Below are 24,540 nucleotides of genomic sequence, written 5' to 3' on the forward strand. Positions count from 1 at the left end.
TTCGCTGCAGCAAACAGACTGGCTGTATCGCGGAAAAATCCTGTGGAACAATGGCATGGGTGGTACTATCACGTTCGTCGGAGCTTTCAGCTTTCGGAAAAGAAGCGATCCAGATGGATGGTCGTAAGTGGTGGACAGAGGCCGATAAGGGTAGTGGGCAGGTCGGTCGGGTCTCCCGGACGGCAGTGTAACCAGAGGGGGTTGCTGCTCCTGAAGAATGGACCTCTTTGTTTAGCCGTTTATGGTGGAAGAGATTTAGCCGGATTGCCGTCAGCCGATAGCCACCAAGGGTGTCGACCAGTCCAACATCTAGAGGGGCGCGGGGTGCTGGCCAGTGGAATCCGTGAAAACTTCTCACTAATACGAGCTAGCTCCTGACTTCGTTCGTCGTTTCCACCTCCCTTTCTTTCCTTTCCACCCTCTTCTTCCGCGCCACGTTCCGTGGCAACACCTTCCTAGAGGCGAAGAATCGCTACGCTTACGAGCGACCCCTTACAATGGCCGGACATTAGCTGACAACAGAGGTGTGGACATCGGGTAGTAGCCCTAACACCCTTCAGGCTCATCCCTCCGTTTGATTGGCCGACCAACCGCTCGAAACGTTTCGCATTTATAGCCTGGGATCTAAATAAAATCTCTGTCTGTTCGGATAAGCCTTCGTGGAGAGACCAGTAGCAAATTCCTCGACTGGTAAGAGTGTTAGAGGGTTCCTTTCAAAGAGACGTACTCGTATTTCTATTTCCTCGAAGATTTTCGCAGACTGGAAGCTACATTGGTGAAATTGTAACAGTGAGCAGGTGATTCGATTTGGATGACTATCGGTATCGTTTCTCGAGCAACGACCAGGAAAACTACTGGTACGAAGTGGACGATAACAGGGTGTGAGAGGGTGCTTTGAAATAGACATTCGTAGAAATCCTACAAGAGGAGATCTAAGCGGACAGTACCCTGAGATACAGTTATGCAATAATGAGCTAATGTAGTTAATAGGATTATGCCGGAATCTCTTGTAATTGGCCGCTGAAAAGGTCAGCTCGGTTTTGCTAATCACCCGTTAAAAGGTAACTTTGGACGCTTTGCAGTTAAGCTTAAAAGGTTTACTAGGCTTTACACGCATATATGTGGATATTTTACGATTGTTTCCTTTTTACCGGGCCACGACGCCAACGCTAAAGCTCTGTCATTATCATTTTAACGCAGCAGGATTAATTATACATTCGTTAAACGTGTCATTCGCAAAGGAACCACGGCCCTCGATTCACTCGGTCAAAGCGAAATTTTCGATTGGATAAGTGGTAAATTTCCATGAAAGAAGAGCACTAAGAATGCTGCCACGTGATCTATTGAAAATAGCGAGCATGATGAATGTACTTGAGTCGACTAGCGATCGCTTCATCATCTACGATATTCATTCTTGGTATCTAGATCATCGTACTGATATTCACGTGATATTTTCATCTTACGTTTCACGTGCAACTTCATTCAAAAATAAGAAAAGACGAATATATTTTCAATGGATAGCGAACAGCTGTCACTTTTCAATGATTGCTACTTCAGAGATGACAGAGAAGATGTAAATCTTAGAAGTAGAAGCAAACGGACGGAACCTTATAAATTTTGAGTGAATTTAGTGTGGCGCCATGGATCAAGCCCCGAGCAACCGGGTTTTCGGCTTGGATTAGGGACGAAGTTGCAATTCACTTCGATATATTTACTGTGAGAACGGTCAGGCTTCGTGAGTGGCCATCGAGCTATGGATGGACGGGCCGCCGCGCTGCTCGGTTTTTCCCTTTTACCTTTTAGAGTAAATAAGACCTTGGCCCGTGAGTATCTCCCTTCGGAAGCAGAGGCGCGTTCGCACATTTGCGATCCATGCGTGGCCACTTTCACCTTCTGTACGTCCCCATGGTGATTTATGAAGTTTCAGAGTTTCCTTCTTACTTGCAACTTTCATCCCTTGCCCTCAATTTTCGGCTATTCAACCAAACATCAATATATACACACACACACACAACTCTATATACACAACTCTTCTTGCCTCCTTTATGCAAAAATTAGACGAATAACCATGCCCGATATTTAGATGATAAAAACAATAAGTATCCATTACCCGCGTATCCACTTAACGTCAGCGAAATAAGAGCAGTATATAATGCGAATAATACTACCATAAGGAGGAGAATCTCGAGGGAACCCCAATATCGCGCAACGAGACCGAAGAAAAACCGAAGCACTCGAGCCGCCTCCGTCTTTTAGTCTTCGTGGTTGGAGGGTGCTCAGCCGTGTAGTGTCAATGAATAAAAATTTGCGGCCGAGGGTGGCCTCGCGTTTGACGCCGATTTTAAAGCTTACCCTCGAACCTCAAGGCCCAGCTCGCCTCGCTTCCGTCACCCACCCTCCGGTGCACCCTTCTCTCTACCTCTTCTTACCAAGACGACATTACTTTATACTGCGCTCGAGCATCGCGAAGAAGAGTCACGGTTCGCAATCAGCGGTGGCTGAAACTCGCACTTATTTTCGCCCGAGTGCCCACAGCCCTCACGAAAGCCACCCCCTCCCGCCCCCGTCCACCACTCGCTGTACGAGCTATCGAGCCCAGAATAAGACGGTTTCGCCTCGAGATCATTATACCGCGCCTTAAGTCGAGCTAATATGTTCTTCTCTTGGCAGTCAACCACCGCCGTTTGGGAACCACCGTGGCCCATACATTTACTAAAGATTCGTATATAGGTATATAACCCTCGTCGAGTAGAGCAGCGAAGCGTCGCGAGCTAGAAACCGAGCCGCGACATTTAGACAATTTAATGCCGTTTTATAAATTATACATCGGCCGCGAGGTCGCGAGACGAGCCGATTACCGGGGCGGATCGTTCGTTCTCCGTTTAATCCGGCGTTCCAGGGCGCGTGCACAACGCGCTGGAAAAGCTTGGGTGTTGTAAAGGCTGGGACAGCGAGCGGCGAACGTTAAGGGTGCAATGTCAGGGAAGAGTCCGTGGGAAAAGCCACCCCAGACGAGTTTCGTTGATACGAATTTCTGATTTGTAGGTTCCTAGACGACGTACCGCGCGAGGATCTTCGTTCATAATGTATCGGGCGGTTGGAAGTGAATCGGTGTGAAGCGATCGAGCAAATGTATGCGTCCGTAGCGCTATGAGAAGTTTTCCATCGAGACGTCAACGATAGCTATAACTTTAAATTTTTTATTTACTGTTTAATATCGAACTTTTTGCTCTATGCAGGTGGAAAGTGGCTTTGGAAAAGATAGGAAAATATTCCAACGCTTACTTGAGAATAAATACGGTTTCATATTTTTAATTTTTATTTTAGTTTCGTTATTTCTTTGCCTGAAAGGATTTTATTCCACGTAACAGGAAATATTTTTGAAGGAAGTGGAAAAATATCTTTAGACTGACGGTGTTCTAGGAGAGAAATCTCTCAGTAGCCGGCTTGCAGAGAAGCTTCTCCATCTTTCGTTATACCCGCAATGCCTCATCCAAAAAATGGCGCTTTACCGTCCCAAAGATATAACCCAGACACCTCGTAAAGCCCCATACGTTGTATGAATAATAGTCGACGTGAACGCAAGACGCTGGCGTCGTTCTGTGGTTCATCCTAGCTGAAGGGGTGAGTTTAGGGGTTGCGGATGAATATATCAGCGTCGATGTATCCAATCATTCCCTTATTACGATATCGATACATTATTTTCATGATACGACGACAGTGTCGCGAGGGGCGGTCTTCGCGAGGAAAAAGAGGCTAACCCCCATGCAGACTTTCACCCCCTTTTTTCCAACGGCTAGAGGAAAAAAAAACTGATACGTACGAGAGGGTAGGGAAGGGTGGAGAGGGTTCCTTACACTCGCGCGTTCTCTGGCAGGACTATCGATTTCGGGATTAGGTGGCAATTTTTCAAGCCTATGGCGAATAATTACCGAATCCTTCCCCCCATCGAGTGGTTTGCACCATAAACGACCTTCGCCCTCCGCTCGTGCCATCAAAAGACCACCGACACATGGATTCCGTTCTACAAGACGTCACCTTGGGAAAATGAGTTAAGAAATATTCAGATTGATGGTTAAAGATTCTTTCCACGCTCTTGTCTCTCAAAGAATTGAGAATTTAGAAGTTAAACACATTTTGCGGAGTAGAATAGAAAATTTCAAAGTTGAACAGATTTTGTTTGCCTAGGTAGGAATAATAAGTATGTGCCGTGACTTCCTTTCGGTATTTAATAAAACTTGGTACTGATGATGTTTCGTCATGTATATCACCGGTCACGAATATTATACAACACCTACGCGTTATAATTTATCAATGAAAAATATCGGGATAAGAAATGAAAAAATTATCTAGTTGAAAAAGATGAATTTCTTTAGAATTTTTTTTCAAATAAGGTAATCAGATAATTGGTAGTTGGTAAAAAAAGTTCATTCATTTCATTCTGAAACCTGTCGTTATTACGTAACGATATATATTATTATCGACAATTTGTAGCTTGTAAAATTTCGTTGATAATATTAGTTCACTTGTGCAAATAGAAGTCCGTATACATTTATTTCGTTGCTTTTATTTCCTAGTTAATTTATCACCGATTATTTCAATCGTTTCATACGCGCTTCACAATATAAAATACCTGTCGAGTAAGATAAAATTTATTACAGTTTCCGAATGAGCGTGACGAGTAGGTATTCTAATACTTATTATCGACGATGTGTGCCATAATTTGTTATCTACCATTGTTATCTCCTATTTTTACATAATAAATAGCCCACTTCTAAGAGGAATATTCGCACGAACCAGTCACAGATAATCCACGGTTGATTTTTAAAGATCCACCGGGCCGATATACGTCGACGCAGTAGCTCTCCTAGGAGGAAACTCGAGCAAGAGGGGGGGTGGGGGCGACGGAATAGGGGTTGGGATACCTTCATCTGCGGATTACTTATGCACGAGCAGCCGCGACTCATTTCATTGCAACGGAGCCAAGACTTGGGAAGCAAGCCGAGTCAAGCCGACGGAAAAATGTTTCTATTTAGCTCGCTTAAGCTCTTTATTAAAGGTTCGCTTCTTCCGCAACCGAGACTTGGCTGGCTTTTAGAATCTGCGCTAAAATCCGACCGGAGGCTCACGCCACGCTGAAACTCGAGAAAAAGAGATTGTGGTCTTGTCTATCCTTTTCTCACGAGCACATTCTTTTTCCGCCCCCCAATGTTCCCCATTTCCGTCGTCTTTTCTTCGTTCGTCTCTTTCTCTCGAGCTCGCACTAAGAGAAATCCTTCGGGTGGGTGTCGGGGGAGGGAGAAGAAATTGCGTCAATTACCCGCTGATTTCGGCATCTGATCCACGGATTACGTCCCGCCGCGAATGCTGATCCCTCTTTCGTTTATTGAGCGACGTTTTCGAAATGACACGTCCCGATTCGAGGATTCCGCGATTCCCCGTCACCGGAGGACGCACCCTTCGCCCGTTCACTCAGATAAGAGTAACGAATGCGTAATATACGAAATTGAATGTTTTAATAAACCGAGCTGGCTGCGTCGTCTGCTCGGAAACTCGCAAGATGAAGGAACCCTTGAGTGGATGAATTAGAAAAAGGAGGAAACGGCACAGGTCGAGGTACATTCTCAAGGTTCTATCGCGTCATACACGTTCGATAGCTTCATAGCTAAAATGTGAAACATCTTCGCATTCGCGTATCGTAAATTCTTTGGTGAAAATGAAAGAAGAAGACCTTGACGAACTGTGGACCCTCCTTCGTGCCCGATTGTCTCTTCATCAGCGTCAGGAAGACGCGGCGCGGAGAGGCTACAAATAATTCCGGGGCGTTATTCGATGGCATATTTTCGATTATCGACCAACGAAGCGTAATCTCGCCGTAAATGGAGGATTGTCTCTGTATAGCGGAAGATGAGGTGCTGCGGGTTCGGGTACTGCGAGAGATCGACGATTCTCCGTCGCTCGACGATGAAAGAACGAAGGAAAAAGAGAAACCATGCGGAAAGAGGTTAGTGGAAAGGAGATGGAAATAAAATTCCGAGGGGCTGAGGAGCTAGAACTTGAGGGGGTTCACGGCGGGTTCAGAAGGTTGGGGTATAGCCACCAGCGGCTCTTTAAAAGAAAGCGGGATAAACAGACAGTTCCAGCAAGGAGGGAGGAAATGTAAATTTCCAGCGAACTGGAAGGAAGAGAAAAGAATAAGGGCTCGAACACCGGAGCGTGGGTATATTGAGTGAGCGACCGGCCCTTCCACCCGCGCCGCCTCGTCCTTGCTTCTTTAAATTTCATGTGCCAATTGTGCGCGATTGTCTTTACTTTGCCTCCTCTTCAGTGGCAGTCGGTTTATATCTAACTCCCGAGGCCTATAGCTTCTCCACTCAACTTTCAAGAACGTATACATCGCACACCGATGGTCTGCGTGACCATGATCGTTTTCTGCCATCGAATCGTCGATTTAGCTGACCCTTTCCTACTCTATCGCTTTAATAGTAATACAGAGAAGTGTATGTATATCGCGCGGGTGAAACGTTAAATACACAAGACACGCGAAAACAACGAGTCAGCTGCTTGTGATGCAATTCGTGCAGGTGCAACCTAACACCGAGTTTATCGCGTTACCGTTCGCTTCTGATTTCTTCAGCCACTATCGAATCAGACAAGTTTTCTGGTATGATATATATACATATACATATTTAGAACTGCGACGGGTAAACTCATTCGAAACTCCACAAACATTCCACTATTATTTCTACGATTAAATTTGTCCGTCGATAATGTACGCGGTGGCTGGAAATAATGAAAAACTTCCATCGAATACGGTTTCAACGACGATCAGCTGGCGGCGATAGCGAGACGTATACGCAAAGAAGTCAACGTCCCTCGGGCGGACTCTCTCGATCGAGATAAATCAAAGAACCGCGGCCTGACGAGGCGAGAGATAGACGTGGCAAACATTCGAAACGTCTCGTCAGGCGGACACGTCGTTTCTCCTGACGAGACTGAAAAGGGATGCAAGTCGACGTTCGCGGAATGATATTCAGAGGGATGAAGGGGACGGACAGAGGAAGAGAAGCAGGAATATCAGTGGTGGTGGTGGTGGTGGTGGTGGTGGTGGTGGTGGTAGCAGAGTTTGCCGGATCGGTGTCCACCAGTGGATAAAGTGAAAGATTCTCTCGACGCGAGGGGGCAGAGAAGAGAGTCGTGTGACAGGGGTTGAAGAAGAAGCACGCCATCCGGATGGTCACCCTACGTGCCAAGAATTTCTCGCGGCGGAAGCCATGGACCTTCTCATTCCCAGTCGTGTTGTAGTATACCAACTGTCTGTCTTTGGATGTTGTGAGTCTCTTCCAACGGACAGAAGGAGAAGAAACGGCTGTAAGTGAGAGCAACAGTCGCTGAATAAACACAAAGTCCAGTTAAAGTCGTAATAAATGTCTCCTCCTTTCCGATGGGCTCTTCCGTCTCCGTCGTTTTCGTTCCGCCTTCACCCCCTTTTTCCAGGATCGCCTCTTCTTGCCCTCGTAGCTCGTGTCTCTCTTTCGCTCTTTTCACGGCCGCCGTGCTTGCTTTCCTTTCTTTCGCGGAGACAAACGGTATTGAGGGTGAAAATTGACGGCTTTATCGTGCCGCTTCCGCGAGAACTTTCCGAGGATTTGCCTTTTCCTTCTTGACGGTTTCGTATTTTCCGCTAGACATTTTCCTTGCCAACTTTTCCACCACCACCGTAGCCCGTTTCTCGGACGATTGTCTCGGGGAAAGTCTTTAAGAAAGACTGATTGGACGCAATCATTTGCTCTGTTCGTTTTAATCGCGTCACCCCATCCAACTAATCCCTCGCCCTTCGTCGCGTTCCCGCGAATAGAAATATTATTTCTATTCGCAATAAAAATGAAATTGTTTCTTGACGATGTCTGGCAGATATCGCGGCGTAGGCGGAAAAAATAAGTTCGACCAACCAGCAGGGGCATTTCCCCGTTTCCATTATAAAACGGTCGTACCTGGCCGAGTGTTTCAACGACAACGATAAAGTTGCTATGTATACAGCGATATCCGACAACACCGAATAAACACATGGCCGATAGATATTTATTTTTCTGCCTCGTGGTCGGCTTAAACCCGGACGAGATACGCGAATAAACAATCCGGACATATGTTTCTCTTCCACTTGTCGTGCACCTTTACATGCAATCGTTCGGTTCAATTATATAACCGATCATTTTATATTTTTGTCTCCATCTTCCTCGCAACCGGATATCGTTCTGTACGTAACGCGACTTTGTACAAGATCCGAAGAATATCGCGATAAAACCCATTAATCCTTATGGTTCTCGGGGAAAAGACAGGCAGATACGCCACATCTACCGTCTGTCCCTAACCTTTGCACGATCGGAATAATTTAAGTCGAAGGTTACGGACCTTTGGGGAACGCGATCGATGATAGTTAGAGAGCCTCGAGGCGACGCGGCCACTCGCGGCGGAAATAGCAACGATGACGTACGTTTTTTTCTGCGTGAACAACGCATCGGTCGCTGTCGGGATCAACATTCCGCTCGAACGCTTGTATATGACGCTGTCGATGACGCCAACACTCCCACGCGATTTTCCAGGCATCCTCGAATGGTATTCGGATCGCGAAACAAACATCCTGCGCTTCACGAGTACAGAGAGGACGAATGAGAGAAAGAGAGAGAGAGAGAGAGAGAGAGAGAAACAGAGATAGAATACGTCCTTTCGAGCTCTGTTGTTTCGACTCGCCACAAATATTTACCAAATATCGATCCCCCTCCTACCATGTAACCCCTTCCTGTCCCCTTTTTCCGCTATCTCCGTCGCACAGAGAAGGGAGGAGGATACGCAAATTGCATTTGCGTTGACCGCCGCTACAGTCCCGACATCGTCGATATTTGTACTAGGTTGTGTATCGAGGCGGAGATTGGCGGATCGCCAATTAAAATCTGCGTACTCGTCCCCTGTTCGCAAGGCAAGAACGCTCTAGCCGAGTTGTTATAATCGTGGATTCGCTTACAAATTTATGAGTCATTTTTTTTCCTGTCTTCTCCTTACACGTGGTGAAAAGTTAAGTGAATTTTAAGTACGGCCAAATCGATTCTTTGCGATCCTGGGACGTTTATTCTGTCTATCGTTTCATTTATCTCATTTTAGTAAATGAACCTATTTTTATTAGAATTTGAAATCGCGCAGTTCTTTACGTGCGAAAACTACGCAAACTTGATATGGTTTCGTTAACTTCGTATGCTCTCTGTATATAATCGATCGAGTATCGGCAGTCACAATCACACGATTCTGATTGTTGCACATATAATCTTTTCGCAATACAACACAAGACTTAGACTTCGTATTATGCCATCATACGTAATACCTATTAACACATAAACACGTTATCTCTTAATAAATAGTTAAACGATAAACTGTTGGCAGTACGTATTCTTTATATATGACACCAGATATGTAAGACGTGTTAATGATAAAGAAGTATTTATTCTCTATATTCCTCATTCTGAATTCCTCGTCATTCTATTACACTGTCAAAGAAGTAAATGTATTGAGGTGACAAACTTCATTCGCATTGTTGACGATCTTGAAGCTTTCTTTATTAAATTAGATAATAGAAATATCACTATATATACCATAATCATCTATTATAAGAATGTGAAAATATATCCAAATTACGAACAGTTTTGGCAATAGCTGAACGAGTTTTAAACGAAGGAATGAACAGAGCTTCAGAGGATTATTTCTGAATAATTTCCGAAGTTTGTGTTCTTCGATAAAGTCGTTAATGCACGAGATAGATGACATCAGGTTTGATTCATGGCTTTCAAAGCATCAAAAATGCAAGCGTTTATCGTGCGACGAACGTCCCCCCGCTTTGCTACCACTTTCTGGTGGACACATGTATTATGCAGATCGCTCGAATAACGGTACAGCAGTCGTATGTTGACTTCCACGGCTAGTAATAGATAGCGACGCGTTATTTTTAACGAAATTGCGAGCTGCCTTGGGATAATGTTAGCTTCCGTCTTTATACGCGAGGTCTATATAACGTTTTATTGATCCGTCAGCGTTACAAACACGTTCCGGATATTTACTGTCCGCAATTTCTTTCTCTTCGAAGGAGTTGGTCTATACACGAGCGTACGAGGCAAATGCTGGTTTACCTGACCATCGTTTCTTTAATGAATATTGACTTTAAAAATATTCCAGCACGTTTATACCAGACAGAAGACCGACCGAGCTAAGCAATCAAAAAATTTGATCCAACAGTCGTAAGCACAGTTGCATTCGGGGGATGGAAGGGGAAAATAATTGGACAAAAGGGTTGGCTAATTATCATAGAACCGAGGATTCTTTTTGTCGGGTCGAAGGCAAACGTACGATACGGAGGCAAAGGTGACGACGAGCAACGGCGTAGATCGTTAAAATAATAAAGGTTGTTATTGAACCGGCGGCCATTCAGCGCAAAAATTTGAATTCCTCCCGGTCTGCATCTGTCGCTGCTCGGTTTGTGTGCCTTGCCTCCCTCGCTTTCCTTTTCGCCCGTTTCCTCGACGAACGTTCCGAGAACGAACCGTGCGTTCCCTTCAGCGCAATATCCGAGAGAACGGCTCGACATTATGCGAGCTATCGATACTGTACGCGGTTGCGGCTACGCTACGTCGTATTATTAAAGACGCTCCGCGAACAGGAAGGGGCCAAGCGAAAAGAGAAGAGAACAAAAAAAAAAAAAGAAAGAGGAAGAGAGATCAAGAACGATTCGAGAAGGCGAGAAGCAGAGTGGGAAGATGACGAGGGGATGGTATCGTGAGGTGGAAAACGGTGATTTCGACGATGCTGTTTTTTCTGTTTCCGTCGCGGCATGAATATTCCAGCACGCGCATCTGCATAGGTTCTCGTTCGAGGAAAAGGAGAACGGGGTGAAAGAATCAACCGGGTGGTGTGGGTTAAAATGGAAGAAGAGACAGAGGATAAAAAGGAAAAATGGAGAAGAGAAATATACGAGGAGAGAGCGAAGCTTTGAGGAGGTGGGTGGCGGGGGGAGGGGGGGTCTCAACGAAAAGTAAAACCGAAGGCTTGCCTTTCCACCGGTGACGTATTATGCGAGAATCGTGGGGTAGGGGGTTGGAGACGCGGGGTTGCGAAGGAGGTGGCAGAATGTGGGCGGCTGGAAAGGTGGATGGCGGAAGATGGAAGGCGAAGAGTGGCGGGGGAGGACGTCGTTTGGCAATCTTAGGGGGATTCCGTGGATACAATGGGATCTCAATACATCACCTCGCCTAACCCAACGCCCACCCCCGACCCCCACCAACCGCCCTGTACCCCTTGGTGTTCCTCCTCTCGTGCCACTTCCTCGAACCCCCGCGTTCGTCCCGTTTGCACCAGCACCAACGAGCTTCCCAGATGCCGTAATAGCTTAGGAGCCGGCGTAATAGCTGCCACTGCCTTCCTAGAGAGAGTTATAGTTCAACAACGCAGAAATGGAATCGCGAGAGGAAGCAGCAGCAGCGATAGCAAAGTGTGCGACAGAGAGAGAGAGAGAGAGAGAGAAATGGAGGATTGGAGAGACGAACTGCCAGGTGGAAGTGGTGTAAGTAGAACTATAGAGGAGAAGAGAAGAGGAGAGTTGCATGGAGACGGTGATGGAGCACACGAGAATTGTTATACAAAAGGACGAAGAGGGGACGAGCGAAGATATCGAGCCAAACGACAGAAGGATGCAATAACCACGACGAAGGACTAACGATTACGGAGACGCGGAATGTCGCGTACGGAACGATGCATCGCTTATTGTAATATTTTCGAAACGAGAAGAGCTTTCAGAGGAAGGAAAGGAACCAAATTTCACGATGAAATTGGGTCGTAGGACCTTGACTCAGCTTTTAATTCAATCGTGCAAAATTAAATGGAACGGTTAATCTAATAGTCTATTCTGTTAGCGTCAGTTCCTTTCTATGACTTCTCGTTCAATTATTGTAAATAGAATGAATTGTAACTTCTTCGAATAAAATTCTTAATTTTCTTCGAATATATGGAAACGATAGCTTGCGTTCAACATTCGGAAGAGGTATATTATACGTTCCCCAAAAAAATTGGCTACAATGACGATACAAAGAGAACGACAAGGAACGAGGATTAACGACAGTGCCGATGTAAAAAATAAATTCAAACGGTATTTATCTTTTATAAATTTTTTACCAGTTCGCTAGAATACGCAGAGTGCTATATTAAATCAATTGTCATACGGAAGAACGTGCACTTCACTGTCGGAGAGGAAACCGTAATCGAAGCGTTTCGAGAGCTAGCCACAGCAGCGAGCGAGATGGAGAATAATTAATAGCAGGGACACCGTGTGTAACGAGATATAAGTATTACTCGGAGCGAATCGCGCGGATCTCCGGCTGGTTCCGTGTTTGGAAACCTCCGGGTACTTCAAATACGTTTATCGAGCTTCAATTCCACCTTTCTATCTCCTAATACGGATGGATCGTAACGCGATATTCGTTCCCCTGAAACGATTTATTTTATACCCTGGTCCAGACGTCCGCGTTACATCGTCCTATACTTTATGTCCGTTCCAATGATCCGTAATATATAAATCTAATTGACGTACATACACAGTACCGGTTTTTACATTCAAATTCCTTACGATCCTTAGGATTTTCTATTCCGAAGAAATTGTGAAAGCCGTAGAAAAGAATAAACGAAAGAAGAAATCAGCATTCCTCGCGAAGTAAAATTACGCGCGTCGAACATCCCCCTGCGAAAATTTGTTCGAAGACAAGGTCTATAGATGGTGGAGACGAACGAATGGAGAATATGGCAAAATCGTTGGAGTTCGATATCGTGCGATCACGTCCGCGTGCTCGCGCCATTTCTGTTTACCGTGCACCTAGCACGGATGCATTACGTGATGCTGAATACCGTAATCCTGCATTCCAGTCGCGAGCATCCTGCAAGGCAGAAAGAATCCCGTTTTGCGCCCCAGTCTGTCCTGTTCACCCCCCCCCTCCCCAGTTTCCTCCCCACATGCCATCGCTACCTTGCCAGCTCGTGCCACCCTTCTCCGTCTCACAGCGTCGTCGTGTCTTCTCCCTCCAACCTCGTCCGCCCCCTGTACACCGAAAACGTAGAAGGTGCATATTCAGGAGAGTAGCTCGTGGAAACTTCGGGACGTTGACACCAGAAGCTGGATTCTGGATGGTTGGGTTGGACACAACCCGTCCGTTAACATAGTACCCCCTATGCGAAATTGGTAGGGGGTAGGTGGTACAGCCTGTAAGAGCAAGGCGAAGGGAGCGAGAGAGAAAGAGAGAGAGAGAGAGAGAGAGAGGAGAAAGGTAGAAAAGCAAGGCAAGGGGATGTGTCCCAGCTAGACGTTCCACGGGTGGAAGGCAGAAAATTCTTGGTCGACCGTCGTTAGACGAAGAGAGCCGTTATTACGTCGACCTCGTCGTCCTCCTCGTCGTTGTCGTCGTCGTCGTCGTCGTCGTGGCTGTCGACGTCGACGTCGTGCAGTTGTAGGCCACGTCGCCCCGTGGAAAAGGCGTGGCAACGTCGCGTTCGCGCACCTTTGCACCTGGTGCGCCGGGGAAGACACGCCTCCGTGGAATTCCTCTCTCTGGTCCGCCTACACGCCCGTTCCTCTCGTTCTCCATCTCTGTCACTCTGTTCGCATCCCTCTGCCTCTCTCGCTTCAACTCGTCCTGGCTCACTCGTCCATCCGTTCTCCACTCCTCCGTTCGTCTCGCTCGTCGAGGCTAAGAGAGGAGATCTCGCCGATCTCTATTCTCTTCTCTACCTCCCCCTCTACTCGCGCCAACGTCACCGCTACTGCCATCCTCTCTTTCCTCTATCCACTACTTCTGGAGCTCCACCACCAGTTCTATCTTCCGTAGCAGGGAGAACCAAGCTCCTCCACCACCACCGCCACCCACTACTACCATCGTATCAACTCCACCGCCACCACCGTCGTCTCCTCCTGGACTACTCCGCCGCCACTATCCTGCTTTAAAATCGTTTCGGCTAAATGCATGTGTGTTTCGTACGTATGTACGTACGTAGACGAAAATCCGCCGGTGGCTGAGACGCATGCTCGTACAGAGTAGCGTAAAGGATACAACACGAGGCAACCGGAGTATGCGTTCTATTCACACACACGTTCAAATGCGCGCGCAATACTCGCCTCCGCTCTGCCAGCTAGCAGTGCCATCCGCCCACTCGGTATTCACGCCGTTCCACGTGACCCCCCTTAAACCGTGCTTGTGCCCCTTCTACCAGCCAAGCTTTCGGGGGAAGGAAAGGAAAAAAGAAAGAGGAAAAAAAATAGGGGGCGAAGCGGAGAGTTCGAGTTGAGGAGAGATGCTCGCGAGCGGGCGCGATTACCGCAGACTCGCGGAATCCCTTTCCGCTCCCCCTCCCTCAACCCCTCTCGTGGAACTTCCTTTTTTTCACCTCTCTCTCCTTGAGATGCGAACTACCGTCGGGACGTTACCGCGTACGCGTCTACCTAGCGGGAGAGCGTCAGGGGAAGGACGTACGTATTGATCAGGGCCAAGTAATGTCTGGAGATGCAGTCGGAATTACTTTGGGTCATTTGATTTCTATGCCCTGTCACGACGAGTCGATGGAAACCGAATTCATCCCCTTCAGCCTGTTCAGATTAAGTGCACGATTAAATGCACGTGTTTCGAGTTTCTCCATGGAGGGATATTCGCGAGACGCTCGATCGTCCTTGTAGTTAGATTCAAAGGGAAAACTTTTCGAAAAATGAGGAGTCACTCGTTTGGGTAAATGATCAGTCTGATACTGATTAGCCGCATTTCCTTCGTTCGTCGATTCTAACTTTTGTTATATATTGTCCGATGTAGCGAAGAAAAGAAGTCTACCCTGCGGACCAGGGGGGAGGAGTAACGAGCACAGGCGAAGGAAATCGAAACTCTGCGGGAACGTTAAAGAAGTCATGTATGTACACGAACGAATGGGGAAGAGGCGAAGATAAAAGGGGATTTTCTCCCTTGGTACGTCTCAGTGGAGGAAGGAGAAATCACGTTTGCGGGCTACGCGACTCGGACATCCCTTATCCGAAGTCTGACATTCGTAACGAGCGGTCGGTAGGACAAAAATTACCAACAGAACGTAAAATCAAAAACTATGTTTCTTTTACAACCCTGCGGAATAATGCATGTCGTAAAGCGGTTTCCTACGACCGAATCGAACCGCTATGCTTCCGCCAGCGACGGAGTTCAACGTGAAGGGACGCGCGATGCAGATTTAATTAAAACTCGTAGACCGGACATAGAATGAAAAAAATAGAGCAAGTTCATCGTCTTCTGGTGTATCGATCCTAGAAATTTAACGCGGACCTAAATTCCAACTAGCCCGGAAAGAATCGACAAAAGCTCTTTTCTATTCCAGTTAATTATCGCGCTGCGCGATCGAAAAGCGAAGTTCCGTCCTTGGAGAAACTAAAAGTCCAAGGACGAAAATTCAAACAACGCGGCGGTTATTAAATTAAAGATAACGCGATACCGGCACACGCGAGCGTGCTTAAAAACTTGGTGCCCTTTTCGCGCTCTTCGAGATGGAAATCGCAAGCTGCGAATACTCGAGCGTGAGATCACGCCTGTTGGTAATTATTTACCGAGTCTCGAGCCTCTCCTTCATTAAGACACTAATTACCGGCGTGCATACGCGTGCATGTAAGAAGTTGGAGCATATATAGGGAGAATCAGTTACTGTTCTGCTAGCTCGTACCTACGAACTTCCGACGTTGTAGCCCTTTCTTGCCGAGTACAGCGATATGGTGGAAACGTTCGCACGATCCAGACATCTATTTACAAGGTTGCACGTCTCGGTTACGTTGGCATACCTAATTCGACTTGACTCGCTTCCTTGGATTTCGTCGCTCGTTAATATCCGATCGAGGGAGAGATCAACCCTTATTATCAACGTTTGCAGCATTTTACAGCATATGCCATCACTTTCTACGTAAATAGAAAAATAAATCGGAATCACAAGATACGATTTTCCTATGCGACGGAATTCTGTCCTCCTTAGTTTGTATTATGTTCGTTTGTAAAGTTTATAGCGTTTCTGAGAATTAATGTAATCTTCTTCTACTATATATTCAACGGAATCGAGAAAGAATGAAAAGATTTTCGAAGAATATTTATTCAATAAAATTTTGATCCTATGGAAATGGATTTCCTCTTATTTCGTTTAAATTTTCCAAACACATACTAGATTGACCTGTTTGAAAAGACACGATGAAAGATTCTTTGAAGTTTGAAGAAAAAAATCAACCAATTTCCACGTGATATATCGCGAAGGGTCAAGCAATAAAACAGGTTGAAAAGAGGTGTGTCGAGCAACAGCACGTGGTGTTTCGCGGCAGAGGCTGCGTTTCCCACGCGTGGGGGATGACAGGGGTGTACACGGTCGGCCGATCAGTGGGTAGAGGGGTTGTTTAGAGTGAGCGAAAGAGAGGAAGACAGACGGTAAAAGGGAGGAGGAGAGAGGCGTTGAGGAGGGGTTGAAAGCACGTGGTGCTGGCGACGCGCGCCTCTCCAGCTACGGCTGGCTGTATATCTATCGAGCTTTCCACCCCCAGCATCCCCCCCACTTGTTGTGCTTTACCGTGTTGTGTTGCTATGTTGCCTTGTGTATCGAGAAAGTTCAACGCCGGCTAGACGATGTTTCCCATCCAACACCGGCCGTCAGAATCAACAGGCTTCTCTCCTCTCCGAAAGTCGCTCGCCTCTCCTTCCCCTTTTCTCTCTCCTCGAAAGGAAGGATCGAAGAACGAAACTTTTTCAACAAGATTAAAATTTCATGATACGTACAACGTGCAAGTCAGGGGAATAGAATTTTGATCGGGACGAGAAAAAACTGGCCACGACAAATCTCATTTCGAGATTTACCAACGTGGCCAACTTTCTTTTGATTACGTCGGGGACGTTGCTTCGGGAGATCCAATATTTCTTTTTTTCTCCATATTACCCCTTCTTTTTTCGAGAAACTATCGTATTATCGGTAAGTAATTTTGGAAATTTCCTCCGAGGTAGAAGAATTAGATGAGACGTCTATTTTATGAAAACTAGTTGGCTTTTGGAGAGAATCGAGAGAGAAGAGAATTAGAAACGAAACTTTTCGTTTGCTAAATTCGCGAGACTCCAACGGTACCCAGTTTCCTCGACGACGTCTGCCGATCTTCGACCAGCAACTTCGTTGATTATCGAAAGGGTAACGTACAGCGATGCCGAGTTCTTCAAGGGGATGTATGATTATTGAACGCCCGTTCTCGGTCGAATTTTAAGGGCGGCAACCCTAAAGGGAATATTCCCGCCCTTCATTTCCTACCGTTTGTTCCAAACTTTTAATTTCGACATCAATCCCAAAAGCTTATATTGCAATAACTTTCAATTTACATTTCAGAATCAATCGCTTAGGCCACGTGTGTTTTCTGAAATAACAATCATTGTGTATATTCATACGTAACAATGGAAGATAGAATGTTTAATGTATTCGAGATGTGTTCAGATGTCGACGAAGCAATTTTCGAAACATTCGAAAATGTAGTCCACCATCTCGCGGTAAATGGCAGATTCGGGGATACGAGTGACTACCCCGAAGGAAACATCCCCCGAGATCTTTAACTCCGTAGTCCTTCAGGAGCTGGCGGGTTACTTGGTATGCAAGAAGTATAGCCATTCATCTCCCGATCTCCGGCAAAGGCCCGACCTCCGGATATAAATTAGCTTTTGTTTAGCATTCAATGCAAGCCGCCTTTTCCACTGGCCATGCCCTTGCTTTTGGCTGATCCACGGTTAGACAGCCACCTGCTCGAACCACCCTTGGCAATACGATGCAATTAATGTAGCCACTGGCTGCCTCTAGGTCGAGCCAATTAAACATTTGCGACTGCTATGAAAAGGAATCGCCCCCGACGTTAAAAGGGAATTAAATTCCCGAAGGTATCGGGATCGGAATTCGACGTAAAAATTTCCGTTTGCTACATCGTCGAGTACGTAAAAACGAAGGAAATGGAAAAAGAATTTAGTTATCGATATGTTGAACAACTTTCTACTTCGGACAGAATCGCTTCGTTGGAGGATTTTGAAATTTATTTAAATCCACACACTTTTCACGGCAATCTGTATTTCCGTGGCAAAGTCAGGAAACTCTAGAGTGGCGAATAATGAAACGTGCGAGCCGAACGGCTGAAAAATCCTGCGAGATAAGCGAGGAGACCGTAGAAACGTCGAGTACGTGAGGTACATTGTCCGTCGCCGAATCTAGGAGGTTTAATCTATCATTACGCGGCGGAGAAGGAACAACCGTCGGGGGCGAAAAGCCGCGGTAACTAGCAGGGAATAATTAATAAATGCGAGGATGCATTAGTATGCGTGGTGTAGGATGAGTTCGTGCGGGCCGTGAAGTCGAATGAACGCGGACGCGAAACTGTGTTTGAGGAAGGAGCGGAGAGTCGCAGGAATTATAAAATAATAAAGAGAAAATTACGTAATGTGAGGATCAGATGAGAATTAGAGGACAATGAAGACGGGGTAAACCAGCGCCGTCTAACGGGCTAGACCACCTAAAGGGGTGGGGAGGGGGTAAAAAATAGGGAAGGGGAGAGGCGAGCAAAGGGATGGGAAACGGAGGTCGAGGACCAGACGTCTTAATGTCTGCATCGTCGAGAACGCGTCCCTTGCGCATGACTATCTCTCCGTGAGCTTACATCTTTCCGATAAGAAGCTCCGCTTCTACGAATAAACTCGACCATTTCTAAATTCTTGTACTGCCACGGACTTTAAATTAATAACGTTACGCAAACATATACGTAATGGAAGCAATCTACGAGGACAGGATTTTTCCATTTGAAAGATCAATGGAATCTTTGAGATTTCATTAAAGAAGCGGTAGCTGGAGGGAATCGCACGAAATTTATCGGACACGTAGGAGGCGTGATCTCGTTCGCCTCGCCGCTAATCGGGCTTCCTAATTAGTAGTCAGGCGACGTATACCCGGCTGCGACTTTGTAAATGGTAACAATGTTATGTAATTAGGTAAAAAGTTCTGTAATCAAGAAGTAGATCTTCTCAGGCAAGACTCTCTCTCTCTCTCTCTCTCCCTCTTTCTCTCTTTTCGCCTCGAACCAGCCCGCCCCTCTCATTCGTATTAAAATAGTCCCGCTAGGAAAGCGTGCGTTGTGCCCTGCATATCTTAAAACCCAGGGGTTGCGAGGGAAGAGACAGGAGCTAAGATCCGCCACCCCCATCCGGTTCTGATTTTTCTCGCGATTCATATTGCCCACGGACGAAAGAGCGCTGCGGATTACGTTTCGAAGGAGATCGTAGCGTTTCAACCCCCTTTTAAATTTCATCGATATTTCCACGCGCCGAAAAAAAGGAAAAAAAAAAGAAACATTTCCCATCTACCCCTTGGTTGGTGAGTGTACGTGGCGAGCGGTTTATAATACCGTCGCGAAATTCACCGAGTTCTAATCGCGTCTGCCGATCGGTCGCGATAAATTCAACCGCCTTTAATTATTTCGCAAGGCGCAGAGAACCAGCGCGGCCAGTTTATTCGAGCGGTTACGATGTTTAATGAAACAGGATCGAACGAGCCGGCCAGGTATAACGTTTGCACGTGCACGATCGACATTAGTCTTCCTGATATCATCGTATCGGGCGAGAATCATTCGCGAAGTCAACGAAACCAGCCGAAACTGTTGACGTCAGTCTTTCCAACGACAACGTACGTTTGTGTAGAGTCACCGATGATCTCATTGTCCCGTACTCACATACGTAAGCGAACTAGCCTGCGAACGTTTTTCGCGCGTGTATCGTGGAATCGGGCTGTGTTCCTGGCAACCTATGCGCGTTTGTTGGCTTCTTAGAAAGCGACGAATACGTGTTCCAAGTCGCATGCATAATATCTCTTCTACGGGCATCCTCTTCCCGCGCCTTAGGCGAATCATCGCTCGTCCTTGTGGAAAACGTTGTTTAACTTTTCCTTTATCGAACACGGAAACATTGTAACGTTACGTTAGAACAGCAAACGTGGTAAAAGAAGTAGAAGAATGGCAGAGATTTAGAACGAGTAATGCGGAATGTATTGAAACGATAGTCTTTTTGTACGCGTGCCAATACACGGTGGAATTTAGGTTCCTCCATCTATATTAGTAGTTCTACCCATATTTCGAATTACCTACAATTATTTAAATTAGAATCATTTTTCACTTAACTGAGAATCATTCGAATTCTCAAAATTGCACTGTCGCAAATCTATAAAGTTTCTATAGAAAAACGTGAATTAGTCGTTTCGATTATCCTGGTAATTCTGGTGTAAAATATATGGAACGAGGCAACATCGATTTCCAAAATGTAGAACAATCAAAATCATCCTACCTACTTTCGATGTAATTTTAAATCATCGAAACTTGCGATTAGGATTATTATTCTTTTATACGTCTCGCTATAGTATCTTCGTTTCGACGCACTTTAAACGAAAGGTAAACACGATACCTACGATTTTTTCGAAGTTCGCATGAAAAGTTCTCGATGAAATTGGTACGTTCGAACGTAGAAATAGAAGACAAATTGTAAGTCTGATCGCGATGCAAAAGCGATCTTAAGCGTCTTACATGATTGCGTGCAGCAAGGATACGTACGATATTCGTGGCAGTGTATCGGCACACTGACACGCCGAAACGAAACGATTTCAATAAACATGCTTGACGCACACGTACGTGCAAAGTGGCACGAATGGTTTTTTCCTAGAGCCAGCTACGTGCGTGGGCGGCATCGACTTTGCTTCCCTATCGCACGTAAAAGCCAAGATAAACGTTATTTATTTTTTTTTCTCTTAACTGTGTGTATACCAACTGTAAACTCGTGTGGGTGTGATTCGCACGTTGTGTCGTGCGCATAAGCATCGGTGAATGAAGACGTTGTATCGCAATAAGACGATACGGTTACTATTCGATAAAATTAAATCCAACGATACTTGAACGCGGATATTGGCGCCCGGATCGTCGATGTAAATCGCTGGTAAAATACGACGAAGCTGGTTACATTAACCACGTTGGCAATTGCGTGTTACGTTCGTTCCTCGTTGCTTCGTATCGCGTACGATTTAGATTGCACGTCACTCTCCGTTTATTTAACTTTACCAGCACGCGCATTATTTGCGTTACAATACAACGTTTACGTCACGGCCCCCCTCCCGCCCCTCCGCCCTGGCATTTCGTGAAAATGTGCATTCTTTTAAATAACGATATATCAAGTTGCCGTTTGGCTCGAGTACATGGGTAAATAAACCGTCTAAACGATCCAATCGCGTCGTAATGCAAGTTTCACGCGCATCGTAGCGATTACGTACGCAATTCTATTCTTTCCTTCGTGCAAGACAAACGATTCATTGTTCCTTTGTAAGAGGCGATTACGTGAAATATAAAATCGAAAGTACTGGCGCTGCCAACTCTCGATTTGACTAAATCATTCAATCGTATATCCCCAATTGGCGACGATTGGTACGAGGGATCAAGATCGAGAGGCAAATCGGCGAAGAAAGGAAAAAAGGAGAAATTACTTCGGGCGCGTAAAGTTTTCCCTAAATCGTAGGACACGTTTCGCTCGTTAAGGGTCGTCGACGGATAAGTAACGATGGCGCCGGGCGTCGGCGGAGTGGTCGGTCGAGAGAGTAACAGCAGGAATGGATGGGACGCGAGTTAGATGGTAGAGGACGCGGTAGCAGGCTGGAATTAAATAAAAATAAAACGCGAGATAATAACGTTAGCGAAGGAACCGAGAGCCCAAGACAAATAGCCGAGGGAAAACAAAGCGTATTATAAATACCGGGTGACAGGACGAGTTGGTGCGGCAGAGCGAGTAGCGCGAGCGAGTAAGAGGGTGGTTTTCAACAGGACCGAGGCGGCCAGAAGAAGGAAAAATGGGAGGGGGGGGGGGTTGGTTGGTGGTTGGCAACGACGACGACGACGACGACGACGACGACGATGACGACGACTACGAGAGGACGGTAGTGACCGTGTCGTGTCCTGCGAAAAAGGGAGAAGAAAACGCTCGGAGAAAAGCAGCGAACGATGCCCCTCTAGCATTTTTGCTACCTGCGGACACAATGAGTGGCCGGATTTCTTTTTCCGTGGTCGTTACTCACCCTCCCACCGAGGGATAGTATTCTTATCCAAGCCGGAATTACAAATTTCAGACACCGAGCCCTTGTGTCGGACAGGATTCTGACTGCGCGTTATATTCTCCTCCAAAGTGGCTTTGCTTCGCGCGCTCTTCTTTTACAATTACCCTATCTACCCTCTCTACCCTTTTCCTATTTTATTCACTCTCTTTTCCCTCTTTTCTTCCTCTCTTTTCTCCGCGTTCCTCCCTTTTCGTTCTTCATTTATTTTTTGGCGTTCGGACAGAAAACGGACGAAATACGTATGTATTGTGGATTACTCACACTGGGACGAGCGTGGCCGCGCGGATTTAGCTGCCAAGGAACCGTCGATGGTTGGAACTGTTCCTTTCCCCACGAACCGTTATCGAACGGATTCTCACCGATGTGTCCCTGCAAGAGAAACGTACGATTAGCATCAGCATTGTTTTAGATCCTCCAGAAACCTGTTCTTTCAAACTTCCAATCAGTCACTCCTTGATTCTCACCGAAGAAAATCAGAAAAAATTAGAAGAAGTTACATGGATCGAAGAGAAACTCGGTGGAATAAAATCACGCGACACGACTTCTTTTTTTTGGTAGAACGAGTCTCATTAACACGAAGAAGCAACTTCGCTCTCCGACAATTTCGCGGGAAAATATTTATTCCTCTCGCGGTATTTTCCTCTGGAGAGGCAAGCGAGCGAAGCCCTCTCGCGAAGAAAAGAGACATCGATCTCCGGGAGTTCGCAGTTTCAAAAGTTTTTTTCCTCGATGCTCCTCCACGCAGCGCCGAGCTTATTTTTGTAATATATTCCGCACCCTCCGCCGCCCTTTCTCGACTTTGCACCCCGTAAGCCTTATTTTTCTTTTAACTTTATTTCTAACCTAGAATCCCGCGACTGCGAGAGGTGGCACGCGCATAAATCAGCCGGTATAATGAGAACACTTCGTCTTCGGCCGGCTCGCCCTCTCGCTCGCAGACGCATCCCTTACGGGCCGCCTATTATATCATTCTTTACTTCGCCTGTGGATTTCTGCCTGCCGCGATTATATTAATATTCGTTCGCACGACTCGGGACTTTGCCTCGATCTCGTCTGCCATCCACGCGATTTCGATGCGTCCATCACCAAGGGTGGTTTTCCTACACCTCTCAAAAAATTTCTGTTCATTCGATTGCTCGATTCCTATGAAATTTTTGGCCTTGTTTTGTAAGATTGATATTTCGCGCATACGCACAGAAAGCAGTCGAACATTTGTACGCGTTATACGAAAGATACTGAAATTCCGTTAGCGCTGTTATGAGACTCGACTACCATACTTATATTTGGTAAAATTTAAGTAAAACCGGCGTGCCCCACCGGTGGACCACATCTTCTTTTTACCATCAGGTGGCGTGTGTTTCACGCTATATATGTTTCTAATTTTAATTTATAAAAATGCAATTTAACGAAAACTGGAATAAAAGTCAAATATTATTGAAGAAGGTACGAACGAAAAATCGCGCCAGCGTGTTAAATGATTCTTACTTGACGCATTTTAGCGTTGGCATTATTTTCTTTTCTCAAGAATGAAAAATAGATCGATGGGTATCCATTTCCATAGCACAATGTCCATAAAAATTAAAGTAATTTCAGAAGGTACTAAGTTGAATTGTCATTTCCGTTCAACGAATAAACAAACTTTCGTTACAACGGTCCGACTGTTTGAATAGTCAGAGCCTATTTTAATGATTCGTTAGCATGGAAGAACGAATGAAGACCGAGTATCGCAATTAGCTGTATTGAATCAGAGGAATTCCAGCATAATCAAAGATCCGTGGAATTAATCGTCGTTCCTATTACGTCCGATCGAAGAGGCTACAAATCAACGACTTGGCACGATTATTTTCTCACGAACTGTTAGGACGAATCGTCTAACAATCGGCGAGAGCTAGTCGTTCTGCCGTTTTATTCGACCGTGCAAAGAACTTGTTCCATAAGCGGCAAGGTACAAGGTAGAAATAAACAGTGGCGGTGGAAAATAATGAACCGGATAGCATATATAAATACCCCAGCGGCTATTGAAGTACATTGTGCGCTTCATTTGCATGAGGCAGCCGCGTTCTCGACGCGCAGCTGGACATACACGCGACAAAAGAAACGCGCAAACAAAACACGCAACGCGGCCACATCGTCGTGTGCCACGCAGTGGCCTAACGTTCCGCGTTCCACCTTCTCGACCGACGGTGCGTCCGATGCCATCCGGTATCAAAGCGAAACAATGTGTCCCTACACTCCCTTGGCTTGTAACTTATGCACACTTTCAGTCGTCGTGTTCGTTGTTCGTTCGTCTTCGTCGTTCCTGTCTGT

At 46.0% G+C, this 24,540-nt stretch overlaps 1 protein-coding gene across 14 annotated transcripts in view; it reads right to left on the reverse strand.

The window, feature by feature from the left end:
* LOC117231781 (forkhead box protein P1-like) overlaps positions 1–24,540 on the reverse strand; it is a 245,733-nt gene that overhangs the window by 101,636 nt on the left and 119,557 nt on the right. For all 14 annotated transcript variants that reach the window (XM_033490540.1, XM_033490530.1, XM_033490528.1 and 11 more), the window contains one exon: positions 22,495–22,602. Coding sequence is in view for 11 of the 14 variants with exons in the window: in XM_033490530.1 (XP_033346421.1) it covers positions 22,495–22,602 (108 nt within the window). In the remaining 3 variants the exon portion in view is untranslated. The remainder of the gene's footprint in view (positions 1–22,494; positions 22,603–24,540) is intronic.

Source organism: Bombus vosnesenskii, unplaced genomic scaffold, assembly GCF_011952255.1.
Source record: "Bombus vosnesenskii isolate JDL3184/JDL3185 unplaced genomic scaffold, Bvos_JDL3184-5_v1.1 scf7180000013273, whole genome shotgun sequence".
In the NCBI taxonomy this organism is placed as follows: Eukaryota; Metazoa; Arthropoda; class Insecta; order Hymenoptera; family Apidae; genus Bombus; species Bombus vosnesenskii.